Here is a 20,920-nt window from a genome sequence, read left to right as displayed (position 1 = left end):
ATAAGATAAATATTTCACACAGTAAAAACAGTGTGTCAAATGTTGCATGTTGCAATGCATTGAATCACACCTAAAAAATAAAAACAGCCTAAATTAGAATGTCAAAATCTGCTTTTGAGTTCCACGTTGGTCCCTCTGTGTTTGACGCAAATCAGGAATTGAATGTAAGGCATACATGCTGTTCAGTCCATTGGTTAGAAGTGGAGAAAGTTTTCAAAGTTTTCATTCATCTGTGCAGTACAACTGACAGACACCATTCTACACTTTTTGAATCTTCAAGAGATTTTATTATTATTATTTGTACTTAAGGCACCTTGACACTTGCACAGATTTGCTCACTGCATTAACCCACAATCTGGCATGCCAGTGAGTAAACGCTTCGTAAACTGTTGTAAACTGTGTGTGAATTGTGCGCAGCTGCGTGCCAGTGCGCAAAGAAAATTTTGAAATGTTCAAAACTTCTGGCACGCATAAATTTCATGAACTAGTCATGAACATTGTGCATCCTATTCAAAAACACTGTGTGTCACTGCATTTCATTGTAAGCAGGACATCGGAATGATTATGACGAGATGTTACATCTATAATAAACATAATTTTACAGATACATTATCTAACTCATAAGAAGGAATGAAACTGCTACTGTTTTACCAATCCATTGCAATTTAAATATTATAATCACCTTTGAGACAAGACTCCAAATGCGTTCTCCGCCACACGAAGCGCATGAGACAGTGTCTCTGTGAATCTGGGAGCTATTAGAGAATGGTTTCATCAGCCAAGTTCTGACACCAAATGCGTCATCGGCTATGAAATGATTATTTTATAAAGCGTGGCGTCAAGTGGGACAAAGTGCAGCATCAAGCGGGGCTAAGCAGGATGCACTGGCACAATGAATTGTGCGGCAGTGCAGGGATCAAATTAATGCAAGTGTCAAGGTGCCTTTTGACTGTGGATGAGAAAATGCAACAGTCAGAAAGACCAAAGTGACAAATTCCTAACTGTGTAAATTCCATGAGGTATTTATGACATCATTACTGCTAATGTACACTGATGTCATCGAAAAAAAGAGAGGAGCAGCACTGTAATGTATGAATGGAGTCTGTAGGGCCTGTCTTATGCTTATGTGCATGCACCATGTGCGTGCATGTGTCAGAGCACTGAGGTACAGTTCTTGAGGAGCAGAGGTTTGGCCAACGCCAAGATGTCCAGGTCAGGATCCAGGGACCTGCCCAGCCCCTCCAGTACCATGATGGCAATAACGATGGATGCAAAATTACTCTCCAGCTTGACCTACAACAGCAAACGATATTCAACAATAAATTACAACACTGGTATTATGTATCTCAGTACATACAATATACATACATCAGTGTGGGCTGAGAAAGTGCTGCATGTGGACTGTAAGAGGTCATTAAACATAAAAAAAATAAATATCTTTGAATTTCAATTTGGTAATAAAGTTTAAAGTTAAAAAATATTTTGAAACAATCAGAAGTAATAAAGCCATGAGATTAAGTTATTCTTGATTTATCTGACCTAGTTTATACGAAAATATTAAAGGATTATTAACCGAGCGAGAGGAAATATCAGACGGGGGAATATCCGACCCAGGTGTTAGTACAGACCGAGTGCAGACGGGGGAATATCCGACCCAGGTGTTAGTACAGACCGAGTGCAGCGAGATCCATACTAACACCTGGGTCTGATATCCCCATACAGACTGAGCAAGCGGGGTTAATAATTTGTTTATTATATGGGTATTATATATATAAACGCGCAAACTTACAGTATCACCGGAATATGCTGCTGACGGTGTTGGGTTTGTTCGCTTTCTTCACCTCCATGAAGAACTTGCTAAGAGATGGTTCGGTCTTTAGCTGGTAAGCTTTCAATCTGTGTGTTTTGTCTGATGCCGTTGACATATTTATGGAGTACATTCATGTCCAACTTGGTTTTTGTAATCACGTTTTTAGCTTCCTAGTTTGTAAAGAAAATGCGTGCTGCAGGCTGATTGTCATGGAAACCGGTTTGATATGAAAAAATATCAGACTGGTAATCAGACAATCAGAGCGCGCGTAGCTTCACAGCCATATAATAATTTAATTTCATGAGTCAAACAACATTGACACTTGAGATTTGGATGGACCACAGAAGTGGGCCGAGGTATTCCTAAGTTGCAAATATGTTAATGGTAACCCTTTTCCGAAAGAAAACACAAGGAGGATTTTTTTTCCCTCACTCTAACACATTGTAATCATATCTGAAATTTGAACACAAATTAAAAAGTAGAGGGTTCTCAAAAAGCACATGAATATGAACCAAAAACTCGTGTTTATCTGTGCTTAAACAAGCTGAAGTACAGTTCTTCAGAGAACTGTTTTTTGTTCCAAAATAATATTGGTAAGAGAACTCAATGGGAGGCATCACAAAAATATGAATTTAAAATGCTCATGTACCCACATCTAGCTCAAAGTCTAATAAATATTCCTATTTATTTATTTGCCTGAGACATTCAGCGATGCCACACTCACATTTTCAAATATCACGCATGCAAAGAAATGCTTTATGAGCTTTAAAACTGTCAACTTTATTAACAATAAAGTACTACAAATAATTTCCATAAAATTTGCCATTTTCCTGTGTATTAGCTTGACCCCTGACCCTGTTCACTGGTAGATCCCAAACTAAATCAAACTATTTTTTCCCACCCACAGGCTCAACGTACCTGCCAAGCTTGATCAAAACAGGATGAGGCGTTATTAAGATATCTTTGAACAAACACAGTTCCATAACAATGAGAGCAATCACAAGAGCGTACGCCTCGGGCAACAATCCAACGAATGTGACATCTTTTTATGTTCGCATACTTCCCAACATGATCACAGTGCATCTGAACATCAATCTTTTTGTTTTTGGTTGAGCAGCAGGATTGCAGCAGTGGCTCTGTGAGAGTGTATAAATAGTAGAATTAAGTGTTTCTGGATAATGGAACTCTGAGTGGTGATGTGAGTAAGGATGAGTGCTCCAGGTTGTTGCTGTAGTGAGTAAAATTCCTCCTGACACTTCACCTTGTGTTTGATGAGCAGACTGAAGACTCTGGACAGCAGGTCAGCCACTTGGATCTAACAACACACAAAGAAAAACACAGCAAAAAATACCTCAGTCGTAATCAGTGAGCATCATCAACTTTCACCAGCCAAAAGGAAAATGGTCAAGTCAAGGTTTAGGTTTAGGCTCTGGCTGACGGACAGCAGTGGGTGTGACTGTTTTAACACAAACCATTCTGTTGGGAAAGTGTAGGAAACGGACCCACAACAGGGGGCGCAAATGAACGGACAATGGAGTAAGTCAAAATAACAAGCTTTACTGTTGTGAATGTGCACAACGAATACAACCAATCACAGCAATGGACAACAGTCAATTCACAAAAGTGTCGTGTGGGCAGGCTCGAAGATAGGAGACGCCTCTCCAAGGTAAGACCGGAACCACACGGCTTCCTCCGCCACAGGACCCCGGGAATACTGGAGCCGCCAAGTCCCGAACTCCCAGGTGGCCACTGCCTCCGCGTGTCGGACCTGGTACTGCTGGCGAGGAACAAAGGACAGTTAGCCACAAACTAAGCACAAATCCAAAAAGATACACTCCGTAGCTTTGATACGTTACCTCTCTGGTAGAAACGATATCTCGGCGATGAGGTGGAGATGCCGTCCTGCTGATATACCCCAGTGATAATTGCCGTCAGCTGTCTCAGGTGATGGGTGACAGCTGTTACCGAGGCTGCTCCTGTGGGGCGGCGGCGCCCTCTGGTGCCTGGAGCCCGCACTCCAGGCAGGGCGCCCTCTGGTGGTGGTGGGCCAGCAGTACTCCTCTTCAGCGGCCCACACAACAGGACCCCCCCCTCAACGGGCGCCTCCTGGCGCCCGACCGGGCTTGTCCGGGTGGCGACGGTAGAAGTCGGCCAGGAGGGCCGGGTCCAGGATGAAGCTCCTCTTCACCCAGGAGCGTTCTTCGGGACCATACCCCTCCCAGTCCACCAGATATTGAAAGCCCCGGCCCATCCGACGGACGTCCAACAACCGGCGCACTGTCCAAGCCGGCTCGCCATCGATGATCCGGGCAGGAGGTGGTGCCGGACCGGGTGTACAGAGGGGCGAGGTGTGATGGGGCTTGAGCTTCGACACATGAAATACAGGATGGATCCGCAGTGAGGCTGGAAGCTGAAGCCTCACTGCGGCGGATTGATGACCTTGAGGATTTTAAACGGTCCTATGTACCTGTCCTGTAGTTTAGGGGAGGCCACTTGTAGTGGATGTCCTTTGTGGACAACCACCACTTCCTGCACGGGGCGATATGTAGGGGCCGGGGTCCGCCGCCGGTCTGCATGGGTCTTCGCCCTCATCCGGGCCTTCAACAAAGCAGAACGGCGGCACGCACACCGACGGCACTTCCGCAGGTGGGCCTGACCGAGGGCACACCGACCCTCTCCCTCAACACCGGGAACAACGGGGCGCTGATACCCCAAACACACCTCAAAGGGGGAGAGGCCGGTGGCTGATGACACTTGACTGTTGTGGGCGTACTCGATCCAGGCCAGATGAGTAATCCAGGCCGCCGGGTGCTGCGGCTGTCACACAACGCAGGTTTGCTCCATTTCTTGATTGGCCCGCCTCTGCTGCCCGTTGGTCTGGGGGTGATACCCGGACGAGAGACTGACCGTGGGCCCCAGTTCCCGGCAAAAGCTCCTCCAGACATGCGAGGAGAACTGGGGACCCGCGATCGGAGACGATGTCTGATGGTAATCCCATGCAGGCGGACGGACGTGGTGGACCAGGAGGTCCGCTGTCTCCTGGGGCCGTTGGGAGCTTCGGGAGGGCCACGAAGTGGGCCCGCCTTGGAGAATCGGTCCACTATCGTGAGGATCACTGGTGTTTCCCTGGGACGGCAGGAGGCCCGTGACAAAATCCAGGCCGATGTGGGGACCAGGGGCGATGAGGCACGGGCAGCGGCTGTAGCAGTCCCGGAGGTCCCTTGCCGACTGGTCGGCCTTGCCCCTGGCCAGGTGGTACAGGCCTGGATATAGTCCCGGACGTCGGCCTCCAGGGACGCCCACCAGAAGCGCTGCCGGACAACTGCCACGGTTCTTCGCACCCCTGGATGACAGGAGAGCTTAGAGCCGTGACAGAAGTCCAGGACTGCAGCCCTTGCCTCTGGTGGGACGTAAAGTCTGTTCTTGGTCCAGTCCCGGGGTCCGGGCTTCGTGCCAGGGCCTCCCAGACGGTTCTCTCAACGTCCCAGGTGAGGGTGGCCACGATAGTGGACTCCGGGATGATGGTTCCGGTGGATACGACAACTCCGCTTTGACCTCGTCTTCGTGTTACCCGGGACAAGGCATCCGACTTCTGGTTCTTGGTCCCGGGCCGGTAGGTGATGCGGAAGTCAAACGAGCCGAAGAACAGGGACCAGCGGGCTTGCCTGGGATTCAGCCGCTTGGCGGTCCTGATATACCTCCAGGTTCCGGTGGTCAGTGAAAACCGTGAATGGCACGGACTTTCCCTCCACCAGGTGTCTCCACTCTTCAAGAGCCTCTTTCACCGCAAGGGAGTTCTCCGGTTGCCGACGTCATAGTTCCGTTCAGCCGGGGTCAACCTGCGGGAAAAATAGGCACACGGATGAGAGACCTTATCGGTCTTCCCACTCTGGACAGCACAGCTCCTATCCCTGAGTCGCGGCGTCCACTTCAACCCTAACTGGCGACTAGGATCGGGCCTGCACCAGAACGGGTGCAGACGAGAAGCGCCGTTTCAACTCCTGAACGCGGCCTCGCCACGATCCGACCAGGTGAAGGGGACTCTTTGGTGAGGTCAGGGCTGTCAGGGGCTAACAACCTGACTGTAGCCCTTAATGAACCTCCTGTAGAAATTCGCCAAAGCCGAGGAACTGTTGCAGCTTCCTACGGCTGTGGGTTGGGGCCAGTCTCTCACCGCTGCAACCTTGGCCGGATCAGGTGCGACGGAGTTGGGGGAGATGATGAACCCCAGGAGGACAAAGAGGTGCGGTGAAACTCACACTTCTCGCCCTTAACAAACAGCCGGTTCTCCAATAACCGCTGCAGGACCTGACGTACATGCCGGACATGAGTTCTCAGGATCCGGAGAAAAGATGAGTATATCGTCTAGATATACGAAGACGAAACGGTGCAGGAAGTCCCGCAATACGTCGTTAACCAAGGCTTGGAACGTCGCGGGGGCGTTTGTGAGGCCGGAACGGCATGACCAGGTACTCAAAGTGACCTAAGGGGGTGTTGAATGCCGTCTTCCACTCGTCTCCCTCCGGATCCGAACCAGATGATACGCGTTTCTAAGATCAAGCTTGGTAAAAATCTTGGCTCCATGCAGGGGCGTGAACACCGAATCAACAGGGGTAACGGGTATCGGTTGCGAACCGTGATTTCGTTCAGCCCCCTATAATCGATGCATGGACGAGTCCGCATCTTTTTTACCCACAAAAAAGAACCTGCGCCCATCGGGGAGGTGGAATTTCGGATCAACCCGGGCAGCTAACGAGTCCCGGATGTAGGTCTCCATTGATTCGCGCTCAGGCCGTGAGAGGTTGTACAGTCTACTGGACGGGAACCCCACTGCCCTGGAACCAAATCGACTGGCACAATGGTACGGCGGTGGGGGGGGACGTGTGAGCGCCAGATCCTTGCTGAAACACGTCGACAAGGTCGTGGTACTCCACCGGCACCGTCCCAGATTGGGCGGGACTCTGACCTCCTCCTTAGCTTGGGAGCCGGGAGGAACGAGGAACTAGACACACCCGATGGCAGGTCTCGCTCCCACTGAACCACTACCCCGGACGGCCAATCAATCCGGGATTGTGCTTCAACATCCAGGGAAAGCCTAAAACCACACGGGAAGTGGCCTGAGTCACAAAAAACTTGATCACCTCCGGTGGTTTCCTGACACCACCAGCGTTACAGGTGGTGTCTTATGTGTGATCGGAGGGAGCAGGGAGCCATCTAGCGCTCGAACCTGCACAGGCGAGGTAAGCGCCACCAGAGGGAGCCCTATCTCCCTGGCCCATCTGCAGTCCACAGATTCCCTCAGAGCCCGTGTCCACCAGTGCTGGGGCCTTCAGGGTTAAATCCTCATACAGGATCGTGACTGGGAGTCGTGTAGCAATGTGGGTGTGTCCCACGTTGAATGTCTCGGCCCACCCCTAGCCCAGTCTCTAGGGGTGGTCGTTGGTGTTGTAACCGCTCGGGGCAGTCTCTCACATGGTGCTCTAGTGCACCACAAACAAAACAAAGCTCCATGGGCCCGTCTCCTCTGTGCAGCTGGTGCCCTAAATTGTTGCCCTACTCGTGTACCTAGCTTCGTCAGTAGGGGGAGCTGTGGCCCCACGGAGCGCAGGGCCGTGGAGCGTGGGGAAGGCGGAGCGCGGTCGGAACCGGAAGGGAGAGGGACGGCGCGTGCCCGGCCACGCCCTTCGTCTCGTTCCCGCCGACGTTCTTCTAACCGGCTGTCCAACCGTATGACAAGATCGATAAGCCCGTCTAAATCCCGCGGTTCGTCCCTTAGCCACCAGGTGCTCCTTGAGAACCAAGACAGTCCGTTTACAAGGCGGCGCGGAGGGCAGCGTTATTCCAGCCGGATCTCGCAGCCGCGATGCGGAAGTCGACTGCATAAACAGCTGCGCTCCGGCGCCCCTGTCTCATTGGTACAGTAGCACGGTTTGAAGCGGTCTCGCCCCTATTAGGGTGATCGAACCCGGTTCTGAGCCCCCTCACAAACCCATCGTTATGTCAGAAGGAGCCGTGAATTCTGCTCCCAGAGCGCTGTAGCCCAAGCGCGTGCCTCACCGCGAAGCAGGTTTATGACATAAGCTACTTTACTAGCATCGTCGCGTACATTACGGGACGCTGTGCGAAGACGAGCGAACACTGCATCAGAAATCCGCGCACGTCTCCACACAGCCTCCGTACGGCTCTGGAGGGCTTATGTATGCTTCTGGGGAAGGGAGGGAGAGGTCGTTGAACAACCAGTGGAACGTCAACGTTACGCACAGGATCTATGGGAGGGAGAGCCGCAGCGGCGCCCATGAGGGCGGCGCTTCCACCTGCGCGGCGAGAGCCTCCACCCTGCGGTTCAGGAGGACGTTCTGCTCGGTCATGAAATCCAACCGAGTCGTGAAAGAGGTGAGGATCCGCTGCAACGCACCGATTACCCCTCCCGCGGACCCTGCGCGTCCTGTTCTTCCATTGGCCGTTCAACAGCCGGTTGACGCCCCTCGGGATCCATGGACGCTGGCCGAGATATCCTGTTGGGAAAGTGTAGGAAACACGGACCCACAACGGGGGCGCAAATGACGGACAATGGGAGTAAGTCAAATAACAAGCTTTACTGTTGTGAATGTGCACAACGAATACAACCAATCACGCAATGGACAACAGTCAATTCACAAAAGTGTCGTGTGGGCAGGCTCGAAGATAGGAGACGCCTCTCAAGGTAAGACCGGAACCACACGGCTTCCTCCGCCACAGGACCCCGGGAATACTGGAGCCGCCAAGTCCCGAACTCCCAGGTGGCCACTGCCTCCGCGTGTCGGACCTGGTACTGCTGGCGAGGAACAAGGACAGTTAGCCACAAACTAAGCAACAAATCCAAAAAGATACACTCCGTAGCTTTGATACGTTACCTCTCTGGTAGAAAACGATATCTCGGCGATGAAGGTGGAGATGCCGTCCTGCTGATATACCCCAGTGATAATTGCCGTCAGCTGTCTCAGTGATGGGTGACAGCTGTACCGAGGCTGCTCCTGTGGGGCGCGGCGCCCTCTGGTGCCCTGGAGGCCCGCACTCCAGGCAGGGCGCCCTCTGGTGGTGGTGGGCCAGCAGTACTCCTCTTCAGCGGCCCACACAACACCATTCAGTTAAATGGTTAAAGGTTTCTTATCAATTCATTAGAAAATTAGGTCAAATTTGCACACTGCATAAGAAAGCAAGCAGATATACCGTATTTTCTGAAGCCACACCTTTATTCTGTATTATCAGCTCTTTGGGATTTTTTGCACTGCTGTAGTAACAAAATGGGGAAAATGCCCTTCGGTCTCTATAAAGCCAGTAACTGCTCATAGTCATGTATCCTTCTTAATCAAACATCTGTAACATCTACATCTGATGGAGGGTAAAAAAACAGTATGAAGATGATTTATTGGTTTAACTCGCACCCTTTCACAATTATATCATCGGACAGTCTGACATCACGATTATGATGCCGTTAACTGTCCAGCTCCACTGTCCAGTTTAACAACATGATAACGAGTGCCATCATCTTGTACTTCTCCAAATTAAAAAAGGGTATAATAATGACAACCTGGTTCAAATTTGGTTTATGTATCAAATCAATCCAAAGAGCAATTTTGTTTTGCTTATGTTATATCCCACACGCCTGCCTGCCACCTGCTGGATGATGAGTAGATGCTGGACGAATGATGGAAATTTGGAGCAGCTTTGGTTGAACTTACGTATGTCTACTGGATGTGTCTGGGCTTGTTGCAGGGAATAATGTTAGCATCACATGCATGGTGGAAATTAGGAGCAGGTGTAGTTTTGACAGAGCATGTTCGTCACTTTCATTTCCAAGCTCAGGTCAGGACCTTTGGTATTTGCTTTGTACTTTTTTTAATGTCTGAAAAAGTTATCTGTATATTTTGATAAATTGGACGGGTTCACATGACTGAATATTCAACATATAAATGTCAGGACTGGACAAAACAAAAATGTCTCAGCTGGCACAAAGTGCTGTTTTGTGCTCCAGTGGCAGCTGTGACAATAAGAATCATTATTCAGCACACAAATGTGTGTGTTGTCATTTCAGTTGCTCCCATCTCAGGATGGGGTTGCCACAGAGGATACAGCCAGCTCCGCATTGGTGACTGGCACAAGTTTTACGCTGGATGCCCTTCCTGACGCAACTCCAGTTTCACCCGTAGAAACCACACACACACACACACAGCAACACATTTGGCAACCACAAATGTACACACAGTAATAACACACACTTCTAGGTTTGTACCTTTCCCAGTGATACAGTGTTGCTGACGGCACGATCCACCAGCTGTGCCATCTCCTCCTTGAACAGGGCCACATCTTGACAATCGCTCGCCCTAGCGTGATGAAGCATCAACTCTGCCACTTGATCACCCTGAAACAAAGAACATAAACAAAAGTCAATCAAAAACCACTGTGACGGGTGATAAGCAACGTATACACATATTTTAATCAATCTATCTAGATAGATAGATACAGTTCATCCACACAGAATTCACAGCGCTTCACTTTTTTCCACTATTTTAACAGCCTTATTCCAAAATGGATGAAATAATTTTTTTCCTCAAAATTCTACACACGATACCCCATAATGACAATGTGAAAAAAAGGGGGGGGGGGGGTTTAGATTTTGCTGTGGGATGTTTTTCAGTGGCAGGGAACTGGGAGACTAGTCAGGATTGAGGGAAAGATGAATGCAGCAATGTACATAGACATCCTGGATGAAAACCTGCTCCAGAGCGCTCTTAACCTCAGACTGGGGTGATGGTTTATTTTCAGCAGGACAATGACGCTAAGCACACAACCAATATATCAAAGGAGTGGCTTCAGAACAACTCTGTGAATGTCCCTTGAGTGGCCCAGTCAGAGCCCAGACTTGAACCCTGGAGAGATCTGAAAATGGCTGTGCACCGACGCTCCCCATCGAACCTGATGGAGCTTGAGAGGTGCTGCAAAGAGGAATGGGCAAACTGCCAAAAGATAGGTGCACAAAGCTTGTGACATCATATTCAGAAGACTTGAGGCTGTAATTGCTGCCAAAGGTGCATCAACAAAGTACTGAGCAAAGGCTGTGAATAATTATGTAAGTGTGATTTCTTAGTTTTTTATTTGTAATAAATTTGGACCCCCCCACCCCAAAAAAAATTCATGTTGTCATTATGGGATGTTGTGAGAAGAATTTTGAGGGGAAAAATTAATTTACTCCATTTAGGAATAGGCTGTAACATAACAAAATGTGGAAAAAGTGAAGCGCTGTGAAAACTTTCTGGATGCACTATAAATGCATTCACTATGAGTGTTGGTGTGCAATAGATCATTAAGTCAGGGTGCCAATATTTTTTGAGAGCATATATTATGTTGAAATTCAGTGAAAAGAAATAAATGATGGAACGTGATTGTAAGAAAAAAAAATTATTAAATTATTATTAAATTATTTTTTTAAAAAGCAGTCATGAGCGGTGAGTAGAGTGGTGAGGAGATGTAATTGATTGTTTAATTGTAACAATTTTTCAAACATCCTCTGTAGTTTTTGTTTTCCCCAGAGCATTACCAGAGTGTTATACACACGTGTATAACACTCGAATGTGTATAATATTACTCTGCACATTTTCAGGGAACCTCAACCTTTCGTTCTTGTGTGGTACCACTTGTGTGGTACCATCATTGCCCGAATCCGTGTCTCCTCTCCGTCAAGCCCCCTGCGTTCACAGTGTAACACACACACATTAATTTTGCACTGTTGTCCACTTTACCTGCCGCAGCAGCACAGCTTTAAAGACAGCCTTCAAGTTGGATAGATCGTTAGTGCTGAGTTGGGCTACGATGCCGCCATCCAGCAGCACCAGCTGCAGGGGGCACGGGTCGGGTCTCATACTGACCACCACTGTGTCCCACAAGTCAGTGAGGTGGCTTTTCCATGGGGCTCCCCAGATTTACCACAAACTATCACTGGAACCAACAGCAGGCCCTCGACACTGAACCAGGATGTTCCCAGGGTGGAGATCCCCGTGGACAAAATTGTCCACAAAAATCTGCCTCATGAAAGACAATGATATTGTAACCTTAGTGGAAATGTCCCATGAAATCACATCAAATCACCCAAGATTATTCAATAAAATGTCACATTGCATCAGGTTTCTTTCAAAAACACAGTTGATAGGAGGACACATGCACGTGATACAACAGTGGCGATGTCAGGACATACATCTCACCATCTTCAGCAGGGCGCCGACTCCTATCCTGGCAATCCTCCTCTTCAAATTCTCAGGTACCTCTGAGCTCAGGTACTTGGAAATGGGCTCGCTCTCCTGTAGATATAGCGCACCTCATTAATGATTAATGACAACAATCAATTTATCCACAACAATCCAAATGGCTGCAGAAAACAAAAGTGGACAATTTCTGAAGAGAGAATCTTATGTTTGACATACTTTGTGTATTGTCAGTTAGTGGTTATTTGGAAACTGTTACAATACTTGATGATTAACTACTGATGCAAAAATGCTAAAAATGTCTCAGGAGCTACCCTCTTAAACGTACTGACAACTGTTTTCATCAGTTTTATATCATTTTAAACAGAACATGTTGGAGTTTGAAATATGGGAAGACAAAAAAATATATACCACGTTGGGCTCTGGAAAATCACAATAAACATTTTCATTATTTCTCGCATTTATTCATTAAACAATTAACAGAATATAAAACAAAATGATCACAAGTTCAATTAGTCGTGAAATCATAGTTACATGCTGCCCCGCCCAACTCACCTCAAACGTTTCCACTAATATAGTTCTGGTGACAAACGGCCGCAATGGAGTTGGGAACTTGACAGAGTCGACATCACGGAAATGGTCCTGGAATCGCTCCATGTTCGTGGCCTCAAAACGGAGATCGATCTGACACAAATGAGTAGTCAGTGGATTCAAAGGATCAAAAACTATTTTGGCACTTGTTCCCTCTCTTCCTTTTTTTTAAGGATAGTTGTTTGTTTTTAAGGATAGTTGTTTTCTAGTGTAGCAAATAAGCAAGATGTTGTTGTTGTTGTACAATCAGCTGCTCCCTCCCACATTGGTTGGGGTCGCCACAGCGGATACAGCCAGATCCACATTGAATCAAGCACCAAATTTGGGAGAAAAAATTCTGAGAGGTCCTTTGCCTCAAAAAAAGCTGTTAGCCACATTTAATTTTGGGGGGGGGGGGGGGGGGGGGGGGTAATAATGTTGAATCGTTGTGTCAGTTCAACAGTATTCTGGAAGTTTTCAGTCTTTGTGCACTGATATAGGAGCAAAGCAAACTGCATCACTCTCTGTGTTGCTACTCTTGCCTGTTGTATTCCACAAAGAAAGATGGTCTTCAACAACAATGCTTCATTAACATTCCTTAGCTATTTACAAGAAGGTTCAAATTACAAGTGCTGGGAAAACATTGCCAGAGGCCTGCGTGTCTGCCTTATATACTGCTGAGTTGTTTACATAGAATACCATGGAATATTCTATAACTGTGGAAAAGCACAGTACTAATTGCAACATTACAGAACATGCAGGAAAGCTTCAGAAGGCCACAGAACAGTCTAGACTAATCAAGACATAAGCACGTTTTAGCTCAGGGGTGCCCAAGTTCGGTCCTCGAGATCTACCTCCCTGACACTCTTTGTTGTCTCCCTGCTCCAACACACCTGAATCCAGTGAAGGACTCGTTAGCAGGCTTTTAATGAGCCTTTCATTGGATTCAGGTGTGTTGGAGCAGGGAGACAACTAAGAGTGTCAAGAAGGTAGATCTCGAGGACCGAACTTGGGTACCCCTGTTTTAGCTTATCTGTAAACAGATGAATCATTCTAGGCTGTTCCACAACATTACCTAATTCAGATCCCAAGCCAATGAGGTTTACTGGGGTGTGGCCATTTCCATGCACAAGCAGCTATACTTGGACCCGTAGGTAAGAGTGAGGTAAGCAGTAGGGATGGGTACTGATATCGATATCGATAATATGATTGCAGTTTACTGGTTGTATTACAACATTTGTAAAGAGGTGTCATTTGATTTAAATTGCAATTCGCTTTGAAGTTATTAATTCCGTGCAGACTCTAGACTTAGAGTAGAGAACGGTGCAGTGTTTGGAGCAACAAAACAGAGGACGATTCTCGTTTCTTTCTCGCAACAAGACAAGAGTCGCAGTTAGTCACTTTAATCTGCACAAAAGTGACTCACGACATATTTTAATGGCTTTGAGTTAAGAAGTGGAGTTGCCACTTCCAAAGAAGAGCAAGGCAATGAACCAATGAAGCAGCGGATCGGGGCACGTCTTCATTGGTTTAAGGTTCAAAGCAGAGCCGCGCTGCAGAAACGGTTGATTATATACCCGCTGCCTTCTCTGTAGAGAAATGATCATTTTCCTGACAAACACCCTCTAAAACAACGGTCGCTCATAAGGGAATAAGCACATTAGGCACAAAGGCTATTGATGTCAGTGGATCGAATCATTTCTTAACGATACTCAAAAAGAACCGGTTCTTGATACCCAACCCTAATACACAGTGAGACCTAGTGCCCATCCAAAGGACATGGATGACTTTAAAAGCAGAAATACTGACTCTACTACAAAACCCTTACACCCCAAACAATGTCATACGTTCTGCTGCATGCATCTAAAAAGCATGAAAATATTGTCCGAATTTCAAATCCTCCCTAGTCCACAGTACAATATTTAACAGGTACAACATTGAAATAAACCAACATTAGTGATGAAAATACATATTTTCAGACGCCATCTTGAAAAAAGGCTGCCACCTTGAAAGCTGAAGTGGCTAACAGCTTCTTTGCAAAACATAGACCAAGAAGTATCGCTCTGCCAGATTTGGTGCTTGTATCACAAAATGAAAGTTTCTTATGCTACATGCATTTATCTGCGGCACTGTTCTTGTTGTAAATTGAAATAAAACATGCCTGATACACAGACACATTTACTGTACATTTTTCCACTGCAGGTGACCTATATGACATTTTATAAAAAATGTAGAATTAGAAGTCAGAATATTTCTACTCACCTGTTTGGTCATGAGCTTTTCAAACTCCTCCACGACTTCACACAGACTCAGCCATTTGAGTCCCGGCACACAATGCAAAAGCCAGCTCCCGAGCTTCATCAGCATCAGGTCAATTTCCACCTGCCGCCTGATGCCTGGGTGGACCACCTTGAACACACACACACACACACACACACACACACACACACACACACACACACACACACACACACACACACACACACACACACACACACACACACAAACAAACAAACATTAACACATCTACCGCAGGGATTGGAAGAAAATGCCACATTAAACCAAGACAGCAAAGCATTAATAAAAGTGTGATTGTTAGGAGGCTATCTCAAAAAATTATTAATAAAATATAAAATAATTGATAATTAATAATATATGTAAACAAGATAATTGTTTATTCATATTTGTATGATGTTTACCCTTTACTTCCCATTCATTTTAAAACATTCGCAATCACACCTCTTCACAACTCTACTCCCCACTAATGATTGCTTTTAAAAAATATTTAACCCCACAAAAGCCACCCTGGAAGTTAACAATTCACTGCCATTCAATTCAAACTCACAAACAGCACCAACAACCGAGTTGCCTTTTGAATTCTAGGTATGTCAGTGGTACAAATCATCTTACGTTTCTGGCCAGCTAGGTGTACTGTTTTCCTGTAATATACCAGTTTATATCACATTTTATCTGTCTTTGATAGTTCTGGTCAGTTTGTTTATGGCTCAGTGTGGCACACAGTAAATAGTGCCTTTGTAAATGTATTAACATCGCCCACAGCATTTTGTTAGTAATCACAAAATGTAAGAATTTATTAACAACCACACTATGCAATTATAAGCTTTGGAAAAATGTGGTTTGAGGACATTTAGCTCTACTACCCCTGCTCCATTAATACCCATGTATAACCCCAATTCCAATGAAGTTGGGATGTTGTGAAAAATGTAAATAAAAACAGAATATAATGATTTGCAAATCCTCTTCAACCTATATTCAATTGAATACACCACAAAGACAAGATATTTAATGTTTAAACTGATAAACGTTATTGTTTTTGTGCAAATATTTGCTCATTTTGAAATGGATGCCTGCAACATGTTTCAAAAAAGCTGGGACAGTTGTATGTTTACCACTGTGTTACATCACCTTTCCTTCTAACAACACTCAATAAGCATTTGGGAACTGAGAACACTAATTGTTGAAGCTTTGTAGGTGGAATTCTTTCCCATTCTTGCCTGATGTACAACTTAAGTTGTTCAACAGTCCACAGTCTACGTTGTCGTAGTTTGAGCTTCATAATGTGCCACGCATTTTCAGTGGGCGACAGGTCTGGACTGCAGGCAGGCCAGTCTAGTACCCGCACTCTTTTACTATGAAGCCACACTGTTGTAACATGTGCAGAATGTGGCTTGGCATTGTCTTGCTGAAATAAGCAGGGATGTCCCTGAAAAAGACATTGCTTGGATGGCAGCATGTGTTGCTCCAAAACCTGGATGTTCCTTTCAGTATTGATGGTGCCATCACAGATGTGTAAGTTGCTCATGCCATGGGCACTAACACACCCCCATACCATCACAGATGCTGGCTTTTGAACTTTGTGCTGGTAACAATCTGGATGGTCTTTTTCCTCTTTTGTCCTGAGGACACAACGTCCATGATTTCCAAAAACAATTTGAAATGTGGACTCATCAGACCACAGTACACTTTTCCACTTTGCGTCTGTCCATTTCAAATGAGCCCGGACCCAGAGAAGGCGGAAGTGTTTCTGGATGTTGTTGATGTATGGCTTTCGCTTTGCATGGTAGAGTTTTAACTTGCACTTGTAGATGTAGCGACAAACTGTGTTAACTGACAATGGTTTTCTGAAGTGTTCCTGAGCCCACGTGGTAAGATCCTTTACACAATGATGTCGGTTTTTAATGCAGTGCCACCTGAGAGATCAAAGGTCATGGGCATTCAATGCTGGTATTCGGCCTTGCCGCTTACGTGTAGAAAGTTCTCCAGATTCTCTGAATCTTCTGATTATATTATGGACTGTAGATGCTGGAATCGCTAAATTCCTTGCAACTGAACATTGAGAAACATTGTTCTTAAACTGCTGGACTATTTTTTCATGCAGTTGTTCACAAAGTGGTGATCCTCACCCCATCTTTGCTTGTGAATGGCTGAATCTTTTGGGGATGCTCCTTTTATACACAATCATGACATTCAACTGTTTCCAATTAGGTGTTCTTTGAGCATTCATCAACTTTTCCAGTCTTTTGTTGCCGCGTCCCAACTTTTTTGAAACGTGCTGCAGGCATCCATTTCAAAATGAGCAAATATTTGCACAAAAACAACAAAGTTTATCAGTTTGAACATTAAATATCTTGTCTTTGTGGTGTATTCAAATGAATATAGGTTGAAGAGGATTTGCAAATCATTGTATTCAATAAGAAAGTCCAACTTGCCATGGCCAGACAGTCACCCAAGGAATGTCTGCAAAAAAAAAAACAAATTCTACAGGGCCATGGGGAAGCCACCCAGAAGCCCCCTACTGAATGAGTCAAGGTCAGTGATCATCTATGTGTCAGTTGGCACTGACTGAAGGAATGTGTATGCAGTACTATTGTAAAGTAAGTAAGTAAGACCCTTCGGCTGCTCCCATGTTTTTCACTCAGGGTTGCCACAGCAGATCCAAGTTAGATCTGCATGTTGATTTGGCACAAGTCTTACACCAGATGCCCTTCCTGAAACAACTCAACATTACATGGAAAAAGGTGGCAGGGGTGGGGTTTGAACCGGGAACTGTCCGCACTGAAGCCAAGCACATGAGCCACTTGGCCACCACCCCATGCAGAATTATTGTTTAAAAAAAAAGGTGGTGGCCAACAATAAAATGAGAAGTGTGCAAAAAGTCATTTTGGCCGGGGAGCTTAGAACAATTCAAGGACAATGACATTGATCTTGCCTGTAGGTAGCCCCAAAATAATTTTGCAAAATGAGGGGAAAAAGTGACTGAACAGATTTTCCGCAATAAAATCCATGTCTGAAAAATAGCTATTTGTTTCCCTCGTTTCCTGGGAGCCCTGGTGGACCAACAGGGATTCCATGATCAAGTTCATCATTCCTTGACCAGAGAGTTCCACAAGAATTGTTTGTACCAAATTTCAGAAAAAATCTACAAATGGTTTTTCACTAACTCATCAGCCGGAGCACTGCACAATGCACACCAATGCAAATCAGGCCTTTGTACAAAGGACTAAAAAAGAAAATAATTTTCTGATTAAAAAAATAAATATTCCTAAATGAGGGTTTATTTGACAGTAAATATCTCTTTTGGTTTCAGACAGTTGGCTGAACAAAAGAGATTTCAAGATGAGTGAGGAATTTTTACAAATTGTAATTAAGCGGTATTCAACATTTTCCATATTTCTGTCAACGTACAACAGACCCTTCAAACATATTAATTCCAACCTTTTGCCTGTAGGTGTAATTTTGGTTAAACATCCCATGTCATAATGCTGACGAAAGTGAAAACGATAACCTGGATCCAGTTCTCAATCTTCACTAGTATTTATTAGATTTTGTCCCACCTCTCCACAACATTTTAAATAATAATAACAATAATAATGAATAATCTATCTATACATTCTTGAATCATCCTGGTGGGAAATAAGCAATTAAGTGAAATTGTAACTCACTTATGGAGGTAATAAAGGAAATAAATGTGGCCTTAACGGCACTGACTCTATCTTCTGACTGCTACAATCACCTTGATAGCAACAGGTATCAGATGCTCCTTTTCTGTGCTGCTCTCATCATACCAGCTCCTCTCTTCGTGCTCCTCCTCCTTTCTCCCTCTCCACAGCTGCCACAGGGAGCTACCAACACCTCCAAGACCAGCGATCTCCCAGGCTTCCAGCAAGTCTTCTCTCTCCATCTCCTCCACCAACAGTTGGAAGGCCGGGTCTTCCACCCGGTCCGCCTTGGCCCAGCCCCGGTACACCTGGGCCACACAGCCTGAGCCCATTGGCTCCTTGCTCTCAAACACCAGCACCTCCCTCCAACCATCCCCAAAGGCCCGCTGCAGACACTGCTTGGTGTGGGACCAGGGGTGCGGACGGACCTTGACATGGAGCCTGGAGAAGCGCTCGCAAAACTCCTGAGGGAAGATGTCCTGCCTGGTGCTGGCCCACTGGCCCAGTTTGATAAAAGCAGGACCAGAGATCTCTGTCACCCACAGCAGGGCATCAAGCCAGAGAGACGCCCAGCGGGTGGAGACCACAGCCAAGGGGGCCAGGAGCAGGAGCGGGCCAAATCTAAGGAGCAGCACCAGCGCACGCAGGCTGAGGCGGACAAAGAAGATCAGTTTGTGGACCTGGACTTTAGCTAAAGTCTTTCTGGCAGCAGTCTGAGATGTGAGGGAGGCTTGGTGACATGTGGCTGCACAGCACGCCATGTGGACCCCCCCAAAACACAGCAGGCTCACTCTGGGGATCCGGATTACAATCCGCCCCCTTTTCATGAAACACGTCCTGGAAGTCTGGATGAGTCGGGCAAAGGCACCTGCTTTCTGAAAGCTGTACCTCAAGTTGAGAAGAGCTGCTTTAGCTCCAAATACAGACATGATCAGCATGTGGACCGGGTCAAAGGTCAACAATCCACAGTGATGTTTTTGTGCAAACAGCCTTCAGTGAAGACCCAAAGAGCTCCATCTAAACAGGAATCACCACCTTAAAACAAACACAAAGCCGGAATTAACGTGAAATAAAGATTAACGACGGATTTTAGTATTAAGAGCTGCTCGTTTACTCACTGTTACTGCAGTTCCTGTGGAAACCAAAAAACGTCAATTCCTATTACGCACATTTCACGAGGCTGAACCAGCAAAATAACAACTGCAAATATATAATATATACTTTACGGAAACTATAACATTTAGACATGTTATGACCACATGTTATAACGACCTTACAACGAGCCTACAAAAAAAAAACCAAAAAAAAAAAAACGTGAAAGCGCTTCCTGGTATTACGTCACGTTACCGAAGTCACGTGACTTTATTTTAAAGGCGCAGTGTCTGGGGGGGGGGGGGGGGGGGGTTAAGTGATCGCCTTCCAAAATAAAAACATTAAATTTTGGGATACAAAAGAGGACTACATAAATAATTTGTGTAAACAGCCTAATTATTATGATTAAACAATTCATTTTAGATGTATTCATTCATGAATTAACATTTTAGGAACAGTGATTGATGAGGTTCAATTAATTTTAATAGCTTAATAAAATACAACATTACAACAATAAAAAGTCAACTTTTATTTATATTCAGTTCCAGTAGTATACATTTATTTGAAAACATTGCAATTCAAAGTCAATTTTTATGTAAAACCAATAAGAATGATAAGAATAGTATAATACCATACTTATTAAATATGTGCATTGCAAAATCAGTTTATTTAAATTAATTTGTAATAATAATAATAATAATACAAATAAAAACTGTGCAAAGTCACTGTTTTCATAAATTCATTTATTTAAAATTTATTTATTTAAGATAATAACATGCTCATTAAAAATTACAGCATGAAGTCCTGACAGGCTCTATTCTCTAGAAATTTTGCTTTGAAATTGCTTCAAACTTTTAGAGTTGCCAGCTGGTGCATTTAGCTACTTACAACATGTTTAATAACATTTTGAGCCTTTTTGCTGTCTTTCTGATGCCTGATTCAGTTTTTTTCTCAGTCACTCTCTCTCTCTCTCTCTCTCTCTCTCTCTCTCTCTCTCTCTCTCTCTCTCTCTCTCTCTCTCTCTCTCTGTGGTGCGGCTCCATCCAGAGATGGGTGTGGTGTCTGCTTTCTGTTTCTTTTCTGCTTTAGCTCCGTTTCTGTACCCTCCTGTCCTGTGCACCGGCAACATTTCCTACATTTTTGTTTTGTGAATTGTTCTGTAAATTGTGTCGGCAGCATGGCCCAAGCAGAGGGTCACCCCTTTGAGTATGGTCTGCTTGGGGTTTCTTCCTCAAATCATCAGAGGGAGT

At 45.6% G+C, this 20,920-nt stretch overlaps 1 protein-coding gene across 1 annotated transcript; it reads right to left on the bottom strand.

Annotated features, from left to right (window-relative positions):
• Positions 1 to 829: 829 nt before the first annotated feature.
• Positions 830 to 19,885, bottom strand: adck2 (aarF domain containing kinase 2). Its single transcript, XM_034176046.1, is given in 9 exon segments — positions 830 to 1,293; positions 3,072 to 3,125; positions 10,083 to 10,211; positions 11,590 to 11,868; positions 12,049 to 12,144; positions 12,604 to 12,732; positions 14,881 to 15,027; positions 18,653 to 19,613; positions 19,697 to 19,885. Coding segments are annotated over 8 exon segments (1,839 nt in total). The 5' UTR covers positions 19,517 to 19,613; positions 19,697 to 19,885; the 3' UTR covers positions 830 to 1,152.
• Between the last annotated feature and the right edge of the window lie 1,035 nt (positions 19,886 to 20,920).

The sequence above is a fragment of the Thalassophryne amazonica genome, chromosome 8 (genome assembly GCF_902500255.1).
Source record: "Thalassophryne amazonica chromosome 8, fThaAma1.1, whole genome shotgun sequence".
NCBI classification, from domain to species: Eukaryota; Metazoa; Chordata; class Actinopteri; order Batrachoidiformes; family Batrachoididae; genus Thalassophryne; species Thalassophryne amazonica.
This window is presented reverse-complemented; position numbering and strand designations above follow the sequence as displayed.